This window comes from Peromyscus eremicus, chromosome 1 (assembly GCF_949786415.1).
Source record: "Peromyscus eremicus chromosome 1, PerEre_H2_v1, whole genome shotgun sequence".
NCBI lineage: Eukaryota > Metazoa > Chordata > Mammalia > Rodentia > Cricetidae > Peromyscus > Peromyscus eremicus.
In genome coordinates this window covers 90611812-90635585 of record NC_081416.1, presented here as the reverse complement: position 1 = coordinate 90635585, position 23774 = coordinate 90611812, and the positions used below count along the sequence as shown (strand labels likewise).

The following is a 23774-nucleotide window of genomic DNA, read 5'->3' as shown; positions in this document are numbered from 1 at the left end:
AGGAGAATAGGGTTCACACAGGTTAAGAACACACTGGCGGAAGACTCTAGAGAGAGCTGGAACTGCAAAGCTGGCGGAGCGTCCAGCCCCGAGCTTTCCCACCATGGTGAGTTGCCTTTACCCCATGACTGAAACACCTGTCACCTCCATCAACTGTGTCACGTGATTATTGCCTCTTTAGCCTGCCTCCTCATCCCCTTGGCAATCTGCCACTTCCACAGAGCCTTTGTTCCCTTTGCCCCTTGCTGTCCTCGGGGCCTCTGTCAGACCGACAGGGCAAGGAGTGGCTGAAGGTCCCCACAGGGCACCTAAGAAAACCAAAGATAAGAAGTGACCAAAGGGGGACCTTCCTCCTTCCTCCATGCTCTGTACTTAAGACTTGAACTGATAGGTCAGACTCCTGGAATGTTTATGGAGCTGAGCTGAGTCCTCCTGATGAACTTGTGATGGTCGCTGACTGAGTGACATGATGTCTGAGAGGAGCAGATCCCATGACAGGGGCTGCTCAAGGTAGAAACACAGCCACTGGGTCAGGCTGAGCCACTAGGAAGTGACCTCAGGACAGGGGTGCACCCTTCCCCAGAGTGTCTCTCTGCTATCCATTTTCTACCTTCACCTGGCCAAGGCCATCTCTCTGCTACTGGTCACCTTTCTGTCCCATTTCACTCTAGTCTTAGAACCCTGCTTGCCACAGGGTGCTAGGATTGAGAGAACCTACCACTGTGCGTGCCTTCTACTGCCTCTGCTGCCTCCGGCTACCTCTCCACTCATCCTCTGTACCTCTGGACTGGGGAGCTGATGAATCCTTTGTTCTCTTTGGCATATGTACTCCAGACCCGTTTTCTGCTTCTACAGAGCCCCTGCTCAGTGCCTCTGACCTCAGGGACTCAGATACCCCCTCTTCAGACCCATTTAATCACTACAGAAATGGCCCTGACCCCAGCTCCCCAAGTTCACCAAAGTGCTTTTGATATGCACTCCAGGTCTTGAGAACAGCCTGCCTCTAAAGGAGAGAGAATAGAACAAAATACAATAGAATTGAATACCATAGCACAGAATACAATGGGAAATGGCAGAATGCTTTGTGCATTGTAAGAGTAGGTATTGTTTCTTAGAAGTTCTGCTTCAATCAGGGATGGTGTGTACAGGGGCATGAGTAGGTGTGTCATCCTGGGTCAAATGGAAACTTCTGCTGTAGATGATGATGATAATGCTGTAAATTTTTATTTTGAGGAAACATTGCTCCAGCTCCTTGCCTTAGCTGGCGATCTTCCCCTGGAGTCAAATCCCTCATAGTGAATTCCCCCTCTCCACTCCCCCCTCTGCATCTGGCTTCTCACCCCCAGCCCCAGCCTTGCTATTTACCGAGGCTTTCAGAGCCAGATATTCCAGACCCAGGAGCCTCTTCTCAGAATCCTTATCATCTGCCTGCCTGCGGGTTAGGGCAACCTGGAGCTCTTTCATTCCAGGGGGGATGACTAACCTATTCCCATGGTTCCTATTCTGCCACCACCTATCACTACCCACCCTCTCCTTCCTGGTCCTGACTATCTCACCTTCAATACTCTTCTTAAACTTCTGGGCTCTTATTCTGGGCTCTTCTCTTTAGACGCCCTGTCTTTCCAGCTGGGGCTTCTTTACCCAACTTATGAGACTCTGATTCAGGTCTCGTGCGTCCTCTGTGCAGTTCACTGCCTGCAGGACTTCTGGGAAAGGAGCAGGGACAACACTGACAGGTTCAGTTCAGTTATATAGCTTGTTTTACCACTTTAGGCAGGTGAGGCACCTGGGACAACTGTCACCTCTATTTCACAGGGTAAGTTACTGAGATTTAGCAGAGAAGGATTTTCTCGGCCACTCCTCCTCTGCAGGGAGCATCTTAGAATCCACAACTTCTCATTTCAGCCTGAGAATCCTTCCCTTCACAGTACATAGTGACACTTACTGTACAGAGAGTGAAGATATATCTGGGCCATTCATCCAGGCTGTCAGTCAGAGCTGTGGATTGCTAAGGATGCTTTAAAAACAGCAATTTCCAGACTCTGCTTCAAATTTAATGAGGTAGAATCTCAAGGGAGAGCTTTTGGGTGGTCTAAAAGTTATTACAATTATTATTAGTAGTAATATTAATATTATTATTACTATTATTGTTATAATTATTTTGAGATGATGTCATTATGCAGTTCTGGCTAGCCTCAAACTCACAGAGATCCATCTACTTCTGTCTCTAGAGTGCTGGAATTACAGGCATGCAACACCACATCTGGTTTAACATCATATTTTGAATTAATTAAAAGCACAAAGTGTAGAAGAAGGTCTCAAGCACCCTCACTCCAGCGTTCCTAATGCTAAAATCTTTTTAAAAATATCTTTATGGTGCTGAGGGTGAAGCTTGGAGCTTTGTGCGTGCTAAACCAGTGCTCTGCTAGTGAGCTACATCCCACAGCCTCTTGGTAACTTTGTACACACTACAGTCAATACCACAATCAGAATACTGGACGCTGCTCCAGCCCACACAGCTTGTCCAGGTCTCCCCAATATGCAGGTGCTCTCTTGGGTATGCACAGGGAGCTAGATGCAGCTGTATCACCTGCATCTGAGTGTAACCACCCCTACAGCCGAGTTACCTCATTGTACCATTGCTGCCAAACTCCCTGAGGGTTTGAAAGTTTCCAAGTATGCTTTTCTATGTATGTCATTCACGGGTAACCACTGCACCAGCACACTGCTCTGCTATCTCCATGTCCCAGGACAATACCCACCATCCTTTCCATCACCTTGGCTTGAAACTTCGAGTCATCGGTGCCCTGCCCTCTTTTGGCCCATCTGTCCATGGCAGGTCTCTCAAATTCTTCCTCTGTAATGTCTCTCAGGTTTATGTCTTGTTCTCAGCCCTCCTGGTCTTAAACTTCTGGTCTACCCTTCTGCAAGAGCCTCTTTACCCATGTCCCTTCTTCCAGAAGCCCCTTCTCCACCCAGGATCACAAAGCAGACAAGTCCTCAACACCTCATTCCTCTTACCAAAACCATATGATGGTTACCAGCATTAACAAAATATAAAGTCTACATTTTAAGAAATCCTCCACACCTGACTCACTCTCCTTATCTAAATTTCTCAGAATACCAGCCCCATCATCCCTTTGCTTTCCACACAGATTAAAGTCAAACAGTATCTCTTCCTTTAGTCTGTATTAAAATGTATTGGAGTGAGATTTGGGGGTGTCTTTCATTTGGAATTGCCCTCCCCTCTGGTGTAGAGGTTCTGCCACCCCTCACCTCCTCATGTGAGATGAGAGGTAGGGCATACACCTCTCTGGAGAATCCTTTCACTGAATCTTAAGCAAAGGTGGGTACCAGTAGAGATGGAGGCTGGACCTTTCCTACTTGCTCACATCATTGAGGTCTCCTTCCTTTGTGCCCATGGAACAATGAGGCAAGTGAATCACGAGCATTCCCTTTGGAAAGCTCTTGAATCCCCTCACAGTTCTGCTCCCGTGGTTCTTACCTCATGATGAGAAAATGAAAAGGAAAATTCACTTATTGAGATGAAAGGCATTTCAATTATCTGATATGTTTCAGCTGTAATTGATAACAAATCACAAATTGCCCACCTCATTACAGCAACTGATTCATGGGGAAATTTACTAGCTACACCTGAGAAGGCTTGAAAGACAATGCAAGCTTGGGGACTTGTGATCCACTCCCACAATGGTTGATTGTTGCTTCTAGTCATGCAGTTTCATAAGCACATCCACAGATGTGGTCCTGCTGAGAGCACTGGTCTCTAAGCTGTCCACACCTGATCTTTAAGTCCAGAGAGTTATGGGAACTTCTGAGAGTGGGAACCAGAGGATGTGCAACATGGACCAAGGGACAGATGTAGCTGGAGAAAGAGGCACACTGTAGAGTTCAACAGGGCCCTTGCAGGCACGCTTGAGCCTTTCTGGGGACAGGGCATGGACATCAGAGGGGAATCAGTGATTCACAAAGATAGCCAATAGCTCAACTGCTTTCATTTGGTTCCTGTCTATCAACATCCCTACCATCAGCACCATCCTCACTCTTGTTGGCAAAACAGCAACTGCAAACAATCATCCAAGTGGAAGGAGGAGCACCACCAATGAAATAACACTTCATAGGAAACAGTCACCGTGTGTGAGGTGGGGTAGATCCAAGCCCTTGCATCTCCTCATAGTGCATTAGAATGCTAGGAGAGACAGTGGTGAGCCACTGAAGACTCAGCCTCTTTGGGATGCACATGGACTTTCCAAGCAGTGACCATCATGAAATCTGTCTCTGAGATGACACCCCCTAGATGGAACAGCCATTGGGAACCTTGAGACGTGAAAACATAAAGCTGAAGACTCTTGTCAGCCTTCCCAGGGCCAGGTGCTGGGCTCCAGGGAGGTGGGCACTCACCATTGCTGCTGTTGTCATCCACCAGGATGATCTCCTTGAGCAGGTGTGGTGGTGTGCGCTCCATGGCCGAGTGGATGGAACGCAGCAGCACCGAGAGCGCCTCATTGACGAAGATGAACACGATGCTCACCTCTGGTAGGCTGTCAGGGAATGAGAGGTTGCGGCACCTGGAAAGAAGAATGACTGAGCTCTTGGACCTGCTGGTGACGCCACTGTCGTCACACCAGGTATGCGCCTACCTCCAAATTCCTTCGGCTTTTCTGATGGGCTTAGGAGTCTAAGGTCTCCCCAAGGCCTCATCTCTGGTATGCTGAAGATGGGCCTTACTTGAGCAGCAGAAGTCTACAGCTACTGAAAGCTGGGCCCACAAGAGCACGAGAATGGGTTGATGGCCATGCCAGCTGTACAGCAGGACCTAAGCACCTAGTGCAGGGCTCAAGACTTCTTATACCATAACCCCTTCTTACTCAGGAAATTCTTAAGTGACACTGAGTATATAGGTACCTAAAATAGGTACTTAATTCAAACTTTTAATGATAAATCATACATAAATGTATCTTAAAACCAATTCTTTGGTATACATGTAAACTTACCGTTTATTAAAGATAAAATTGATATATGAGGGATCTCCTTATGCTTGTCTTTTCAGCACAGCATAGTTCAACGGCACACTAAACTTACATGTAAATGGTGGTGGATGGGATATATGAGCAGTTCTGCTATCTGTAATTAAACTATTGTGTTTCTATGGGAGCTGAAAACTTAGCATGGATGGTAAAAATAGTGCATGTTAGATCATACAGTGATCTTGAACCTGATCCTCTGTTTCAGGGAGCACCCATCGGTGCCATGTGGCCTTGGAGTATACACAGTGCAAGGTGCATGTGCTGAGTGTTCAGAACCGAGGCTGCAGTGAAGTTGTGCACATAACATAGGTGAGCACTACCAGAAACTTCTTGGATTCATCCTGAGTTTGACTTTTGAACTAAGCTTTGGCCTCTGTACATTCAGAACTCTTTCACTCTTTTCTTTCTTTTTTTTTTTTAAATTTTTATTTTTTTGTTTTTCGAGACAGGGTTTCTCTGTGTAGTTTTGGTGCCTGTCCTGGATCTCGCTCTGTAGACCAGGCTGGTCTCTAACTCACAGAGATCCGCCTGGCTCTGCCTCCAGAGTGCTGGGATTAAAGGCATGTGACACCGACACCCGGCATCTTTCACTCTTTTCAACCTTCCACAACCCCCACATTAAATTAAGTGACCCCATATGGGTTCATGGGCCATAGGATAAGAAGCATTGACTAGTGTAGCACACGGCCAATGGCCGGTTCTCTCAGAACATTTCCTGGAAGGATGGCTCAGCATTTCTAAATCAACAGGATGGAGAATTCAGCCAAAGGGAAGCCTTAGTGTTTCCACAGGCAGGGAGGTCAGACTTTAGGTGACCAGCTTTCAGGGAACTGAGACTCCACCCAGCTTAAGTGATCAGCTTTCGGGGAGCTGAGACTCCACACAGAGACATGTCTCTGTTAAACCCATTCTTCCTCACTCGAGTGTTCTTCACATCCCATTCATCAGGGACCCAAAGGGAAGTTAAAGTCAGAGTCCCAACACTAATTGAGAGACAGAAGGACCAAACCTAATGCCACTCATAGCTGAGAAGTCCCTACTAATAGCTACAGCAGAAGCTCACTGCCATTGTAGAATTCCAACTCTGCTCTTCTAATACGTGCACTAAAAAACTCTTCCCTGAGGAAGAACTGCCACAAAAGGAGCTGCTGCCCACAACTACCATTTCCCAGCTTCCTGAAGCCAATGGGGGAAACTGACTTGACCAGAAGCACACTCACAGAGGCTGCATGTCTTTCTGCATGGGAAGAAGAGGAGCAAAGAACCACGAAATCAGATCTCACAAAAGGCCAGACAACAAGAAGAGCACACTTCCCAGGGGTAATTCTTTCCGCCAAAAGCATAGCCTTCATGGGCAGGAACCCCTGCTGGTGGCCTGCCCTGGCTTAAATGAAAAGCTCTTCCGGAAGGTCCTGAGCCTCACCTTTAAGATAGCTGAATGTAAGAAGAGACCCCAGGCTTGGGAGGAAGCCACCCATACCTACCACCTGGCACCAAAGGCTCCAGGGGTTTAGGGTTGGTGACCTCACTACATTGTTCTAAAGTGGGGGTGCGGCCAAGTTGAGCGCGAGGTAATGAGAGTAGAGCGCATTGCTTCTGCTCACAGTAATTAAAGTGCTGCGGGATAGGAACGGGCCCGCTCTTCTTAATGAGGAAGGCTGCAGGATAACCAGACTGAGCAATTTGGAGAAATCACCATGGGGCCCCAGCCTGCTTAAGAGCAGGAGATTAATAAACGAAAATCACCGTCTCTATGGTTACAAGAAATTTACAGAAACTTCTCCCATTCTATTTCCAGCTCTCTTTCTCTCTCACCAAAGGGAGGTGGGGGAGGGAAAGGAGTTGAGCCTTTTCCCAAATCTACTTCACACTTGCAATTTTAATGCAACCATCGTGTTAACAGACTGGCATAGCGCGCTTTCATTCTTGTACTTAATGGAATAATTATGTATTGAGCTTTGTATACCTGGTAGGGATGATGATAGGCACTGGGGCACAATGGGACACAGACAAAATCCTTGTCCTCATGGGGCTTATGCTCTGACAACAGAAATGGGTGAACATGGAAACAAGCTGATGCAACTGTTCAGATGAAAAGTAGCACAGGCCTCATGCACAGCATGATGTCTGGACAGCTGTTCCAGGGAATGGTCAAGAAGCCCTCTATGAAGAGGAGAGATTTGACCAGACTCTTCAAAAGTGTATAAGAGTGGGTCATACCAAGATCTCACAGGGCTACGGGGACAGTGCTGTGTCTGGAGAAGAGACAAGCAGCCTGCCTAACCACAGCAAAAGGAGGAACTTCTTCAGCTCACCAGACCCTTCCCAGAGATCATTTCGTCTTTTGTTACTGTGAACGCAATTTTGATAACAATGAGAAGGCTTGTGGAAGCCAAGTAGTTCTGTTGGCTAGAATGTATTTATGATAGGCAGCCAAGACCAGACAGCTGGGCCTTCCCTGAGCATGGAAACAGGAGAATCCTGACATATGCATTACTTGCTAAGTTCATGTTAAAAGTAGTGCCACATGGGCCTGGAAAGATGGCTCAGTGGCTAAGAGCATTTGCTGCTCTTCCAGAGGACCTGAGCTCAACTCTCAAAGTTTACAGCAGAGAGAATCCCCATCTTCTGGCCTCTTCAGGCACTTGAACATATGTGGCACACACACATTCATGTATACATACACACACACACATGAGAGACAGAGAGAGAGAGGTGAGAGAGGGTGAGAGAGAGAGAGAGGGAGAGAGAGAGGAAGAGAGGGAGAGAGAGAGGAAGAGAGGGAGAGAGCTACATGTGTGTAAAAACAAAACTTAAAGTGACGCCATGCACAGTCCAACAACACATTGGTCTTTAATCTTTTTTAAGTACAGTGGACGGCTCCTGATGGGGTCACTGTATGGTCCAAGCTCATTGTCTTCACTGGTAAATCTCATGAGCAATGAGGTTGTGGCCCTAGACCCCTGTACCTGCCCAGCGTTTCCTGTAAACTCAGTTCTCAGACTTTCACTTCTGCCTTTTCAGGTCATTTTCAGAGACATAGTTAACCACCTTCCCCCAGTCTCTTCCCTTATTTCTGAACATGGTTACCTAGACTCCCCCTTCCAAGAAGACCCATTTAAACTTCCCCAGTGACAGCCATGACAGCCCCTGTAAGCCAGTCTCCTGGTGGTCATTCTGCAAGCATTATCAAAACGTTATGGTTGTTTTACAACTAAAACCTCAATGATCATCATTTTCATAAGACTTTCAAACCCTCTCAAAGACATAACGGAACCCCTACAGTATCATGTCATATTCACACTTGTTTACAATCTCTCCCTGAGCTCCAGTGAATACAGCTCCATGACAGCAAGGACTGTTTTTCAACCTTGCTCCTCTGCCAGCTTCAACAAGGACTCGGGCATAGTAGGTGGCCAGTCAGGGTTTGGGCATCAAATAGAGCACAAATAGGCACGTTTATTTTCTGTGCAGCCAGTACCTTATCTGCACACCACTGATCTGGTGGATGCCAGGCCCTGCCTCCACCAGCAGGCTCTTCTTTGACTGCTATGTCCTTTCACTGCATTTACTGCCCCAGTTCCTCAAGGTCTCCATTAAGTAGTCCTTCGAGGTCAAACGTACTAACCTCTTTGAACCTTCTTTTCCCTTTTTATTGGAAACCTGATCATGGTGGGTTTCTCACAACACAGGCATCTTCTTCCTCCCCACTTCAGTTTTTCCACACCTACCTGAAAGAGGGTCTGGGTGAAGCGAGGGGTGGGAAGTGCCACCAGTCAAGGTGGCCATTTTTAGTGCAGCAGGGATGGAGGCACCTGGGTACCCTACTCAGCTCTGCCTGCCATGATCATGCAACAAGGACATGCCTCTTATCTCTCTCATGTCTTCACCATAGGAAGGTAAGATGACCCAGAAGTCTTTTGCTGAGCAAACTTGAGGCTCTCTTATATACATGCAGTGAACAGACCACACTTGGCTAACCAAATGGCCTGCATACTCTCTGCCTCCCTCCCAAGCAGTACCTTGTCACCATCAACTGTTACAAGGGACATCCCTTGCCCCCACAGCAACTAGGCCAGGTGGTTTGTGTGGACTTTTCTCAGTTTCAGAACAAACATGACTGTTCAACACAAACTCAGATGGCTGGCTACCCTGTCCCTAGACCATGAGTTTCTTGAGGGCCAAAATATGGCTTTGCTCACAGCCTCCTACCACTGCCCAGCACAGTACCTGGAAGAAAGTAGACATTGTGCTGATTCGTTGAAGAAGTTTCCTTCCAAATCCTCCCCCATCCCTGCCTGCCTGCCTGCCACACACACACACACACACACACACACACACACAAACACATACACACAGAGCTGTGGTTCCAATCTTTCTACTCAACATTGAAGCAGCACTTGCATTGCTGAGGGAAGGAAACAAAAAGAAAAGAAAGCCCACGTCAGTCAAGATGTATACCTATTTGCTGGCCACCACCCTCACTGGCACTTCAGGATGCTGGACATGGGACAGATGGCTGCTGCTGCTGGGGTCTTGCAACAGAAACACACTTCCAGGAATGCCACAGAGGAATATGATGATGGATTCAAGCTCTGTGTGCCTGCCCTAGACTCCAGCTTGCTTCTCCTGCCAGTCCAGCAATCACCTTGCAGATTTTGCTCTCGAAAGCACACTGCTGAGGGGATCTGGTCTTACAGTTTGACTGTGAAATGTCCCCCACATGTTCACGCATGGAATGCTTGACCCCTGGTTGGCAGAGCACTCTGGGGAGGGCATGGCTTTCAAGGTTATTCTTGGTCCCCAGTGTCTTCCTCATGCTCTGCTTCCTGTACACCATGAGATGAATGTTGCTTCCTCCCCATGCTCCCGTCGCCACAACCATGTCCTGATCCCTCTGACAAACAAGCCCAAACACACCCATCTTCTCTAGGGTCTTTTTGTTAGGTAGTTTGGTCACACATAAAAGTAATGAGCACATCTAGCACCTGGCTACTCTAGGATGAGGTCACCATACCTTTTGGGCCACATCTTCCCAGTTAGGATGCTTTCCTGGAGGGTTAGTCAGCTTGCCACGGCTGTCCCAAACACCCAAGAGAAGGCAAGGTGAAGGGAGGAAGGTACATCTTTGCCTCATGGCTCCTGAGAGCTCAGCCTATGGCCATTTGTCCCTGCTGCTGTCAAGACAGCATGCCATTGGTGGAGGAAAGCTGTTTAGCTCATGGTGGACAGGAAGCAAAGATCAACAAGGTTCTGTCCCAATGTCTCTTTCAAGGGTGCACTCCCAATAACCTAGCTTCCTTTAGCTAGGTCCTACCTCCTGAGGGTTTTACTACCTTCCAATAGCAACACAGGCTGGCCATGAAACCTTCCAACCTCTGAGGACATGCCACACACAAACTAAAGCTCAGAGTCACCCTCCCATCCACCTGAGAGCTGTCTCTGCTCTTCCTGCTCCGTGTTCACTTCTGTAGTTGAAGGGCATGAGGGTTGCAATGCAAAGACACTACATGAATATCACCAACCTGTCCTTACTTAAGGACACTTAACTGTGTAAAACACAGCCCTGACTCATCTTGAGTAGAGGCACTTTCCCCTGTAAAATCAAGCTGTAAAAGTTATCTTTTTATTTTCACTCTTGCTCAAAGTCAAGCTGTTCCCCACTAGCGATAAAAACAAGGTGTAGCTGAGGGGGCGTGTCAGGACTGTCTAATAAGCTGAATTGATGGTCCTTATAGACCCCACTCCATTGATCTCTACACACAAAAGGAGATGCAGGGGCAAGAGACAAGACAACTTGGGGACCCTCTCTGAAGATTTACCCCCAGATTGTTTTGAGTCATCTCCAAGACAAATTTCTATCAAGAGTTTGGGTGTCATTACCTATGAAAGAAACGGAAGCAGTAGGCCTCTGTATGAGACCATGCCCAGTTCTTGACCATCAAATGAGGATATAAGTCCTCATGCCCTACAGCTGGGAAACCCCATGCTGGATTAGCAGTCTACGCCCTTTCATTGACCTCAACAAATGGACAAGATCATTGTCCATGAGATGATTCATAGGGCAGTTTGGCTTTCCAGGGGGAGGGTGGAGCACACTACTTCCAGAATGAGGTCAAAGGAGACTGCCAATGCACTTTGGGGACAGGGTTCTGAGAGGACAACAAAGAGTCCGTCCAACCTGAGTGAAGAAAGTGAGAAGCTGACACTGAAGTAACTGCTCCCTGAGGGAGGCTGTCCTGGTCATTCTTTCCAATCTTCTCCCAGAGAGATCCTTCCCTCTCAGCTATAGTCAGAATACAGTGTTGAGGTGAATTGTTAGCCACCTAGAGCGTAAGCCCAGGGAGACCTTGTAGCCTTCAAGACCAGCAACACCTCGTGTCCCTCCAGGGCTGCTGTTGGTTCTAGATACCAGTGCCCTTACACCAGATACTGTCCTCCGTGTACCCACACAATGTGTACAGTGTTCCCATGATCTCACTTCTAGCTTCCAACATTTCCAGATTATATGGACACTCACACCTGTTGGCTTCTGGGATATTGGACTCAAGGAGACCCAAGGATGAGGTCATGTGAGGATTCTCACTGGCATGAGACAAGTCAAGATGGTCCCTCCCTCTAGCTGGCATATACATCTTCACAACCTTCAGAGCTAAGGGACTCCTGCACCTTCTACCACTTCTCCCCAGACTCCACACAGAACCTTTGGAAGCAAGAGTAGTAATGAGCATTTCCTTTATGCCACATTGGCAGGCTTTTGTTCTTTTCTATTGTTTTATTGCTCCCAACAACTACCAGTACCACTCGGTGTCTTCATCCCCGCTGCACAGATGACAGAAATGCAGTTGAGGTGGGAATTTATCCTATGGGGCCTAATTAAGCCTGGGCTCATCTGAATGCCAACCCCTGCTGCATGATGATGCCCACCTTCCTTTCTATGCTGCTAGAATTGTGCCCAGGGATACAGGTGCTGTGTTAATGGCATCAAGCAAGCCTGTTGAGAGGTCTGGGTCCTAGGCTGCCAGTTCTGCATGAGGCCTGGAGAGGGATTTTATGTCTGCCTGGAAGAAGGTTCAGGCCAGTGTGTTAAAGACTGTCAGGCATGGAAGCTTGAGATGTTCTCCAGGTTACATTAGTGCCTTTGAGATAAGCAGCCCAGGGACACCTGTGTAAAGGTTCAGTGTCTTCTGCCCTGCGTGCAGCCTTGTCGTTTGGCCCATAATTGAGGGCGTCGGTGACTGATTCCTAAACCCCACATAGTAATCAATAGGCCTAGTTTTGACCTATGAGGCAGCTTTGCTCAGGACCTATTGTATGACTTTTCCCAGGAGGATGTTAACAGATGTTTAGTCTAGATAGGACACCAACGACAGACCACGGAAACAATTCTGCTCCAGTCTAGCTTGGTGAATCAGAGTTGACTGGGGCTACTTGCAAGAACACAGGTGACTCAAAGGCAGCTGCATGAGCAAAGGACCATCCAGCATAGGTGAGGCCAGCTCGCAGGCAGCTGTGCCAAAGACAGTCCCTCCCTGCGACTGTCCACTGCTCATCTAATCTTGGGGACGAGCTTCGTGACTCTTGCAGCTTTCTAAGTTTCCCAGGCCTCTAGTGAGTTCTAAAACCTCTCTCCTCCCCCCAGAGGGGAAGTTTCAATTTGGAGGCAATATTAGTAGCTACACAATGGGAATGCTAAGCAGTTAGATTTGATGCTATTGCAGGACCAGGGAGCCTATCATGGGCTTTCTTGTGGGTACCTTGAATGTGAGATGCTCCAAGGTGGCAGAAACATAAGTCCAGGGCAGGAAGCAGAGCACGGACAATGAGTAACTGTTGACATGAATCACCAGGAGAGATGTAGCACAAATGGAACAAAGAGGTTACCTCAAGCCGCATCTCCCACCTCCATAGCCTGTTGTTGGCTTCTGAACATGAAGGCCTGGGTCGGCATCATCTTCAAAGAACCCCAGATGGCAGACACATACACAGAAAGGCTCACTCCATTTCCTGGCTGAAATCACTGGAGTCCCATGATGCCCTGGTTTTTGTTTCCATTTGTTGTTGTTTGCTCGCTTGCTTTCGTGCCACGGTATGCTACCGCAATGCATATCTATATGTGATCATGACACATTGTCCGATGGAAGAAGCTACATGAAATCTGGACTTGCTGCACACCAGGAACTCACAGCTCCTGGCTTAATGTTCAGCAGGGCGATTCTCAGAAAGCACAGTGCCTGGTGACAGACTCCTGAAGGAAAACTCAAACTCATGAGCAGGAGAACATATCCGGCCATGAGCACTGTACTGGTGGAAACTCCATCGAGACAGGACAAGAATGGAGTCAGCTTACGTAACCCTCCCTGCTTGACAGCAACAAACACAGTTTCATATCCGACAAGGGGATAATGGAACCAGGGTGGGGTAATTAGCATAGGAAAGATTTCAGAGACTGGTCCAGATGTGGAAAAGACAATGGCAACCAAGACTTGGAGTTCCAGCCAACTGCACAGTGAGAGGAATGGTCCAGGCCTGGTCTAGAAACAGAATGTGGCCTGGGAATTCCTAAGGAGTGAGCTGCTGAGCACACATCAACACTCAGCTTCTCCCAGAGACAGAAGTTTAATGAACATCCTTTCTGGTGATTTTTATCAACGTAGAGAAAGGATCTGCCATGCAGATAAGCAGAGATAAACAGGAATGCCATCAGTTACAGTGTAAACAATACCCAGAAGCAGGGAGCTCGTTTGTTCCCCGAACATCCGAGTGATCTGGAGAATACAGAAATTAAATGAACAGTTGCCCAGACAGCAAAACTCAGCAGGCTCTGGTTGGTTAGATGGCTCTGACTGGTAGGTCTGTGGGTGAGCAGGCCAGAGCTGTGGTGTCTAGGGGTGAGGAATGTGAGGCAGAGCAGATATGCTGGGGCAGGGAAAAGTGGGAACCCTAGATCTGTTGGGGGTAGGAAATACAGGTCCCCTAGGCCTACCTGGGCAAGGCAAAGTGGACCCCCTAGATCTGCTATGGCCAGGAGAATGGATGTCATCTAGCAGGGACAGGTGAGTTCCCTAGATCTGCCGGGCCAGGGGCAGGTAAGTCTTCTAGATCTGCAGGGGCAGGGGAACATGGGCCCTCTAGACCTTTGTAGTAGAAGGGGTGTCCCCTAGATTTGCTAGAGTAGAAGGGGCACACCTAGATCTGGATCTATATGGGTAGAAGAAGGTGGGTCCCCTAAATCTACCAGGACAAAGGAAGGCAGGGTCCCTAGATCTGCCACAAAAGGCCAGTTGCCAAGGAGACACAAGGTCTCTTTGCTGTCCAGCCACGTCCAGCTTTGGCTCAACCTTTGATCTCTGGGTCTCTGGGGATGGGAAGACGCTTACCCTGGGGATCGCAATGTGATGTTTCCCAGTGTGCCTCTCTGCTCTCATCTGCTGCCAGAACACTGTTCTATCCCATGTCCCCTGTCCACGTCATGGTCCTCTAGGTGGCCAAGTTATTACCATATTACTTCTTCTCTGCCTCTGACCTATAAATCAACTCTTAAACCACAGACCCAGATAACAAAAGCAACTCCATGCTGGGAAGTATGCCCCAGACCCCAAATATATTACAGTCTTTTGTCTTGCTCTCTCTAATGAGCAGAATCCTATATATAAACAAAAACAGAGAGCCTAGGTAACTTACTGGAAGTCACCCAACTTTCAAACAAGAGACCTGGCTTTAGAACCCAAAGAAGCAAATCTAACTACTAATCTATAACCCACCCAGAAACATTACCTGTCATGTAGCCCAGTGTCTCTCCCAGGATGGCCCCCAAATGGTCCACTTCCTCTATGTCCCTTACAACCCATTTCTGAATATAATGTCCAACATCAAAGGAAAACAACACTGTCACCTCCATCTTGTAAGATATTACATAAAAGTTCGAGATTACTGCTTCTTCAAGAAAAATCAATCACACTCTTGGCTCACAAAGAGCTTAACATAAGTATGGGAGAGACATAAGTATGTTCCCAGAGTGCTTTGGTTAAGGAGCAATCTCCCAATTATGTTTGTGCTTTGAGCATTTCCAATGTGGACAGCACAGTCCTTACAAAGAGTGTTTATTTCACCTCTTGCCCTGTGTCTGTCTTTCACAGACCTCTGCTTCTCTAGAGCCAAGATCCCAAGTCAGAGAAGCTCCCCTGTGCAGGGTAGTGGAAGGTCCAAGGTGGTATCCTGGAGTCCTGAGGACCCATAAAGACACTACCTCTGCCAGAGCACCTATGAGAACCTGAGTGTGTGTGTGTGTGTGTGTGTGTGTGTGTGTGTGTGTGTGTGTGTAGACCAGAGGTCATTGGAGTGGGGGAGTCCCTGTCCACCTTGTTTGTGTGAGACACACTCTCCTAGTTCTGTTTCTGCTGCTGTGACTAAGTACCCTGATGACAAGCAATATAGGGAAGAAAAGGTTTACTTCATTTATGACTCGAAGTTACAGTCCATCATTTCAGGGACGTTAAGGCAGGGACTCCAGCAGCTAGTCACATCACACCACCAGTCAAGAGTGAGGAGAGAATGAACACGTGCTTGCTTGCTTTCATCAGTCTCATACAGTTTACAACTCTGTGCTGAAGGAAAGGAGCTGGCCTCAATGGGCCTGGGTCTTCCTTCATCAACTGCCAATCAAGACAATTCCTCACAGACCAACTTGTCCTATATAACTCCTCAACTGAAACTCTCTTCCCAGGTGATTCTAGCTTGTGCCAAGTTGACTGTTAACAACACAGGGTCTCTCACTTCTTCTTCTACATGCAATTCAAGGAATCTACCTGTCTCCACCTCCCCATGCTAGGATTGCAAACACACACCATCACACCAGGCTTCCTCATGTGGGCTCTGGGGATAGGACTCAAGTCCTCATGCACTTTACTGACTTAGTCTCTCCCTAACCCAAGGTTTCTTAACTTTGTAAGGGTTCAGCGTTCTCCCATATATCATGGGATAGTACCAACTGCTTGAGTGTGTATGAGGATCAATGTCAGCATGAAGCTGCAGAGAGAGCATATGCATGGCCCTTGCACACAGCACAGGAACTATCCACCATCTGTCAACCTTAGGGCAGGAGCACCAGCAACACTATCCAGCTGTCCAGCTCCCACACCCCAGTTCCCAATTGCTCCTCCTCTAGGACAGTTACATGCTCCCCAGGGTCCTAGTGCCTGACTCCTCTGCTACCATCCTGTCCCACCCCTCTCCTGATATTGGCACAGGCTCTCTCTCTGGCTCTGGATTTGGGCTCGAATGTGGGTCTGTCCCAGTTGCTCTCATTTGGGGTTGTAGAAAATAGATCTACTCTGTAAAGACCAACTCTTGATGCCCAAGCCCCAGTGCCTAACACACCTGCCAACCCAAGAGCCAGTGTATCTATCATAGTTCCTAGGAGAAAGAGACATGGACCTCAGGGGACACTGGAGAGTAAGGACTCGGGAGTGTCTGAAGATCTGCCAGCAAGAGGCAGGAAGTAGCCACTGCCCAGGGCTCTGCCCCGAGTTACTTTGGAGGCAGGCCATAGCGTTGGTTGCCATGGTAACTGACAGGCTTGGTGCTGGAAGTCTTTTACTCATACCCACACACCCCTTAGAGCACATACTCACCCTTGGACTTCTCCATGGCCACTGTTTGGAAATAATAATCATTGTGTGAGGAAAGAACACAGTGAGCCTGTTGCTGTGACACAAGGAAACTGAGGGCAGGAATGTGCCACCACCTGATCTGCTGACACTGGGTAGCAAGCCCACCTGCCCTCACTGTCCCCAAGTGGCCATTGCCTCAACTCTGCATGGCCTCCTTCCCAGCCACTCCTATATCCATGTTTTCAGTGGCTTCCCCAACCTCATCTCCTTCCTTTCTCCCCCAGGGACAAAGGATTCCCTGATCTCATCTCAACTTCATTTTTCCAACATGTCCAATCAAACACACAGACATCCAATGTGCAGTCTGATGACTTCTGATACATGTGTGTACCTCTGGCTTGCCTTTTTCTGTTTTCACCCCTGGTTATCTTGGGGTTCACTGGCAAAAACAAAGAGCTTAGATATTAGAGACAGGATAGGTGCCATACTGAAAACTTCACATCTGACACTTATTCCAGTGCCCAAGAGGGACAGAGTGACATTCAGCTAAGCAGGCATGAGGTGTCTTTCCTTCATTCCTGAGGCACTGTCTCTTTCTGACTCAGAAAGGGATCAAGGAAGCCACTGCGCAGGCCTCAAGCCTCACATGGGGTATCCTTTGGTAATATGCTGTCTCTTTTGGTGACCCACTGGCCCACTATGTTCCTCAAGAGCTGATGTCATTTGATTCCTCTCGATGCCACTGGAAGAGAAAGTCTCTCTTGACAATGAGGTAGAAGAAGCCTCTGCCCTTTTTTACTCTCTTTCCTTCCCTCCAGGAGACAAAGGGGTGGAACAGGGGGGCTCCCTCTAGGTATCACCTTTCAGGCCACCTCCCTGCCACAGAGACCACAGAAGGCAAGGCATCCATGGGCTACACAAGCTAGGTCCCTGTCTTATTGGAAGCCACTAGAATGGTTCTTTCCCAAGGGCACCAGGGAATCCTCAACAAGTTCTCCAGAAATCCACCTTGCCCTGCACTGGCTCTTGTCTGGACTCCCACCTCAGTGTGCTCCAGGAGCTTGGTCTGTCTTGTGCTTTGCTGGTGTCTGGTAAAAACTCCATGCTTAATAAATAAGGCAAGTCATGAAACTCAGGGACCAACTGAATAAACTCTTCATTTTGATTGTACTTTGTTCTGAGCACAGGCAGATGACAAGGGTTGAATTACGTCTTTCAGTACCCAGAGACCAGCTAGAGGCCATGCAAGGGAGAGGCAGGACTAGGGACACATACCACAGGGAAAGCCTCTCTGGGGGCAGGTACTGCAGCCAATGCAACACTCTGAGCCTTGGCGATGGGTTGCTGTTCACTCAAACAATGTTTCTAAACTAAAGATGCCCTGGCTGAAACTGGCCAGCCAACACTTAGGGCTATGGAAAGCACTCCCTTCAGCCCCATGAGAGTGACACAAATTGCTACCTCACAGCAGTACAGCATATCGGTTACCTGGATGAATTCTATTGCCAGACTGCCTGGCTTGCCACCCCAGCTCTGACTCTGAGGACATTGGGCAGTTCATGCAGTCACTCTGTGCTTCAATTCCTCCTCTCTGTAATGGAGACTTGGTAAGCACGCTTACGCCAGCAAGGGGCTGTGGACCAGAGCTCATGCCACCAGTGCCAAACATCTGCCCGCAAATGAGCACCATGCATTACCAATGTTTGCCAGTGTAGACTGAAAGAGAATGGAGCTACTGGAAGGATGCTTCAAAACCATGGTACACAGGGTGTGCCAATCTGTGGCTGCCCTGTTCTTCTTAAGTCCTACTTGCACTCAGTGGTCCACCAATAGCCATCCGTCTTGGCCATGAGTCTGGCATGAGCAGAACTGAGCTAGTCAGAGCTGGCCAAGTTCATGTGCAAAAAGAAGCCCCACCCCCCCCATTACCAAATCCACCAGCAAAGAGCCCTCTCTGAGAAGAGAAATCTCAGTGTTTACTGCTTCTGTTGGTGACTTGGTTTCTCTAGGGAAGAGGGCCAAGAGAAATGACTTTACCCTCCATGGAAGGCATGTAGGCTCCACAACCTGTACATTGCAGTGGAAAGGGATGGGCCTTCTTTTCTGATGATGTCCTCAGAAACTGAAGGATGCTGTTCATCCAGGGTACCCCAGCGTCTCTCCCTCAGGCAAATCCCTCCAGAAGTAAGAAGAATGTTTTTCTTGGGAGAAGGTGAGGGGCTCTGGGTCAGCTCTGAGAAGCACTGTACAGAGTCAAACTAAACACAGCTGGGGACCTTCACCAAATCCAGGATGTGGCACCCAGACATGTGGGTCAAAGTTCAGTTGGGCTACTTATCCATCTCTGGGACTCAGGCTTCCTTCTTGTCTCTTGACTTACTTGACTCAGAGTGGAGACCTCCTCCCTCACCCCACTTTCTTTCAATTCCCCATGGCGTATGTCACCGTGGAACAGCTATGGTTTTGCCTAGATTGCTATCTGGAATCCGGGCTCTGTGGAGGCTGGCCTCCAAGTCCTTCTGCCCACTGCTCTCTCCCTCCATTGCTGTAGATTACATGACAAGATCATGAGGGCCGAGGAGATGGAGTCAGTAAGGTGCTTGCTATAAACTTGAGCAGCTGAGTTTGATCTCCAGCTCCCACATACTGAAGCCAGCATAGCGGTACACACCTGTACCCTCAGAGTCAATGCAGTGGAGGCAGGAGGGTCCCTGGGGCTTGCTAGACAGTCACCCAGCCTAGTAGGCTATAGGCAAGGCTGTGCCCCTGCCTCAAAACATAATGAGGAGAGAGCCCAAAGAATGACACTAGAGGTTGACCTCTGACTTCCATATGCACCCATATGTATGTTTACCTGTATGCACATGTGTACACATGTGTGCTCATGCACACACAGACACAGATACGTAAAAGACTTTATAAACCATCTTTAAATGCACACACACACACACACACACACACACACACACACACACACACAGAGTCACACACTTCTCCCTTTTGTAGGCCCCCAGTTCTTAAATGACTACAGCCACCTTTTCCTCAGGCCAGGGACAACCATACTTGATTATACAGTATTCAGTAAGTGCTCAGTGAATGTTGATGGAGATGAGTTGAAACTCCTTTCTCTAACACAGTGGTTCTCAACCTTCCCAATGCTTTAATACAGCTCCTCAGGTTGTGGTGACCCCCACAACCATAAAATAGTTTTCATTGCTACTCTATAACTGTAATTTTACTACTGTTATGAATTGCAATGTAAATATCTGTGTTTTCTGATGGTCTTAGGTGACCCCTGTGAAAAGGTCATTTGGCCCCAAAGGGGTCATGATCCACAGGTTGAGAACCACAGCTCTAATAAGACATTTCTTATAAGACACACCTTATAACAAGGTCTTCCCTGAAAACCCCAAAGAGAAAATTACTATGGTTTGCAGCTTTAAGGAACATTTTAAAAATGAGGAGGAAAGGGGGAATGAAAGAATAGGGGAGCTCACAAAAGTTAATGAGATTTTCTCACTATGGTACGTGCCCAAATTTTAATAATTATGAATAATAAAGATTCTAGCTGAACCTTAAAGAAATATCCTTGTGTAACAAAAAGAAAAGTCAAGACAGACTTCTCTATCGGGTGTAATGACTTCTTCACCCTGGAAGACAGATATATTTTTAAAAAAACCAATTTAAGGGGAAAAAAGTTCCAGCTAATTGGTTTAAAATGACATATTAGTGGGGCTGCTAGATAATTCTGGTGTCTTTAAGGGGTTATTTGTGTTATTAATCCCTAAAACCTCTAATGGAAGGAAGCTGTCCCCCTACTCAGCAGAGAGGAAACTGAGGCTGAGAGGGTAGGCCCTGGCTGAGATGGGAAAGAGACACTTGAGTCTGACCCTCCCCCCCCTCCCGCCTCCCACCCCAGTCCTGGCTCTGTTACAGTCCTGTGAGGACCCACAGCCTCATAGTGAGGCTAACAAGAGCCCGGCCGCTGACTGCTCACCCACTGGGTCTGAGGTCTGGCAGGGGCCGGTCGAGGGGTAGCCGGTCACTGAGGTAGGCGTTGTAGCCGTAGTACTGGAACTGCTTCAGGGCCACACGCCGGCCTTCGGGGCTCAGCTCCTGACCCCAGTGTGCAAACAGGGAGGAGTCCGTGAAGGGCTCAGCCTCTGCCTCTTCAGGCTTGGCAGGGGCCTCTGGAGAAAGAAGGGATAAGGAGACAGTGGGTCAGAGTGTAACCGTATATGCCAACACCAACCCCTTTCCCTTCCTCTCATAATGAGTGAGGAGAAATGGGATTTTCATGGTTCTCAAAGATCCATTCACCCATGAATCTATCATGCCATCCACCCAACAACCGTCACATCTGGGGATATAGAAATACACCCAGCAGAGGCTGCCAAGAAGTGGATGGTTGAGCCTGACATGCCAGCACAGAAACACTCTTTTCCAGTCTATCCCTCTGCCAAGAATGTTGACCCAGTCTCCTGTGGGCTTCTGCTTCTTCCCCAGCCTGCCCTCCTGCACCACATCCCCTATAGTCCTGGTCCTGTCCACATCCAGTCTACATCCAGGCCCCAGCTGTCTCTGCCCACCCAGACAGGGCCATCCAGACCCAGGAAACAGCCACCTGCCGTACACTCTTGGAACTGCTCCCTGGACCCCTGGTGGATTCATGGAGGCATCCTCCCCCAGGTTCAAAGGCAGCTCAGGGTTTCCTGGCATCTCCCCAGGCACATGGAGGGGGCTTTCCTGGCTGGACCACTGGCTTTAGAGCCACATGGTCAGAGATTCAGATTCTGTTCCACCGTAGTACATGAGCTGTGAGGACACGGCAAGCATCAGACTCCCTAAGGCCACGCCTCCTTTCCTTTCAAGTAGAGATCACAGATCTGAGAGCAGTGAGGACTTAGGTGAGCATATGTCTCCCAGTGAACACACAATCATTGGGAACCAGGAGGAGTGCAGCAGGAACGGGTCTTTGAACACACAATCATTGGGAACCAGGGGGAATGCAGCAGGAACGGGTCTTTCAATCCCTCTTTGATACCCAGTAACAGACCTAGCACAGCTTGTAGGCCCAAACTTAAACTAGTGTCCTATGACACTAGTTTAGACAGTCAAGAAAATCCGCTTAAAGCAGTGCCAGTAAACAGAGACATCTAGCCCACTAGACATGCTGCCCTCTACGTCATGAACATATAAGGTGGAGCCCAGGGCCTGGGACCAGACGGAGACCTGAGGATGCAGAAGTGAGCCAGGACCAGGAGAGCAGGTGTAAGGCACCTCTTGGGTCTTCTCAGCTGTCTGTATAGAGCTAGTAGGTACACAGCATACCTAAAGACACAGGCTGGAGACAGGGCCAGGGTCCTCAGGTCTTCAAGATCAGGGCACTCAGTGCTCCAGATGGCCACCTACTCTTGAGTTATTCTACTAAGAGCTGATCTGGGAAGAATGACTTTGCTTGGTCAAAGAGAGAGGCTTCAAGCTCCCAGGATCTCTGGACACGCCCAGGGCTTCAGAGGCAGGAAACCAGCATGGCTAGAAGTATTTGGCAGTTCAGAAAGCAGACCCAAGCAAGGTGATGCAGGGATGAGATGAGGTTGAAAAGAGAGATGGATACAGGCATAAAGGGACCCTTAGTTGTCTGTCAGACTCCTGGAGGATGCGTGCATGAGAACTTCTCCTTTGGGGGCCCTGGCCACCCACTAGATTGGAGGTGTAACTCATTAACATTAGCCAAGCATGGGCCCAGGCCTTTTCCTAATCATGCCCACACAATCCTTCATTTTAACGGACCCTCTTCAGAGAGAGACAGAGAGAGCACCAGACATGTGCCTGGGGTCACCCAGAAGGAAGTGGAAGAGCTGGGATGATTCCAGCCCGGGATGCCTACCTCCCTGCGCTGCCCCCACTCCCACATACAGTGGACCCACCACTGCACTGGATGGCTGTGCATAGCAGCAGGCTGGGACCCACAGGACAAGGGGAATCATCTTATTACCAGTTTTGTTTGTTTACTTGCTTTGTTTTTAAGGAACATAAAGAAAACTCAAGTTAAGATCTATTGAGGAGCCCAGTGTGACCCACGCAATGCATTTCTAAGGGGTTTTAAGATGTGGGAGCCAGCCCAATTCCAGAATGCTCCATCCCAGATTGGGGTGCACCTGCACATTCTCCCCATGAGGGCTACTTGTGTGATCTTGAACGTCCTCGTTATCTCTACAAAGATGGATGACTCATTTGCTCAAAGGGCGGGGGATGGGTAGTAAAATCTAAATCAGTGAGCCAACTGAATCATATAATATTTAAAAGAAATGGAGTTTTATTGCTCTCAAATGCCTAAATGGATATTACCAAGTAAAATGAGATCAGTTAATGAAAAAATTATGATTCACAATTAGGCCTGCGTTGCATAATAATGTATTACAAACAGATTGGAGACAGAGGTTACAGCACTGTGTCCCTACCTTGTTACTCAGTACGGGTACAAATGATAGCCACCATGAAACCAGCATGCTCTAAAAGATGAACTAGGGGACTGGGGGATGGGGGAGGGACTCAGTTGTGCTTGTTTGACAAGCATGAGGCCTTTAATTTGACATGTCAAACCGGATGTGGTGGCATGTGCTTGTAACCCCAGTGCTGGGGAGGCAGAGACAGGCAGACCCTTGATGCTCACTCACTGTCCAGGCAATCTAGACTGTAACATGAATTGTTAGAAGGTCTTATTAATAAAAACGAACCTGGAACCAGATATTGGGGTGAACGCTGGAAGATCAGAGAAGCAGAACAGGCCACAGCTAACCTCACCTCACCAACTTCTCAGCTGATCCTGTTTCCTCAAACTGGAAGCCTCTGAGTCCTCACCCAAATGGATCTCAGCTAAACTGCTGCTAAAAGCCTAAAAGCCTCTAGTTCCTAGTCCTTATGTCTTATATAACTTTCTGCTTCCTGCCATCACTTCCTGGAATTAAAGGCATATGTCTTTCCCAAACAAGATACGAGATCAAGTTCTGGGATTAATGGTGTGTGTCACCATGCCTGGCTGTTACCAGTGTGGCCTTGAACTCACAGAGATCCAGACGGATCTTTGCCTCCAGAATGCTAGGATTAAAGGGGT

The 23774-nt window shown here is 48.3% G+C and overlaps 1 protein-coding gene across 1 annotated transcript in view; it reads right to left on the bottom strand.

Annotated features, from left to right (window-relative positions):
• Window positions 1-23774, bottom strand: part of Galnt18 (polypeptide N-acetylgalactosaminyltransferase 18) — a 320423-nt gene that overhangs the window by 133528 nt on the left and 163121 nt on the right. The window contains exons 2-3 of the mRNA XM_059268803.1: window positions 20655-20847; window positions 4420-4586 (exon numbers count right to left, since the gene is read on the bottom strand). Coding sequence (XP_059124786.1) covers window positions 4420-4586; window positions 20655-20847 — 360 coding nt within the window. The remainder of the gene's footprint in view (window positions 1-4419; window positions 4587-20654; window positions 20848-23774) is intronic.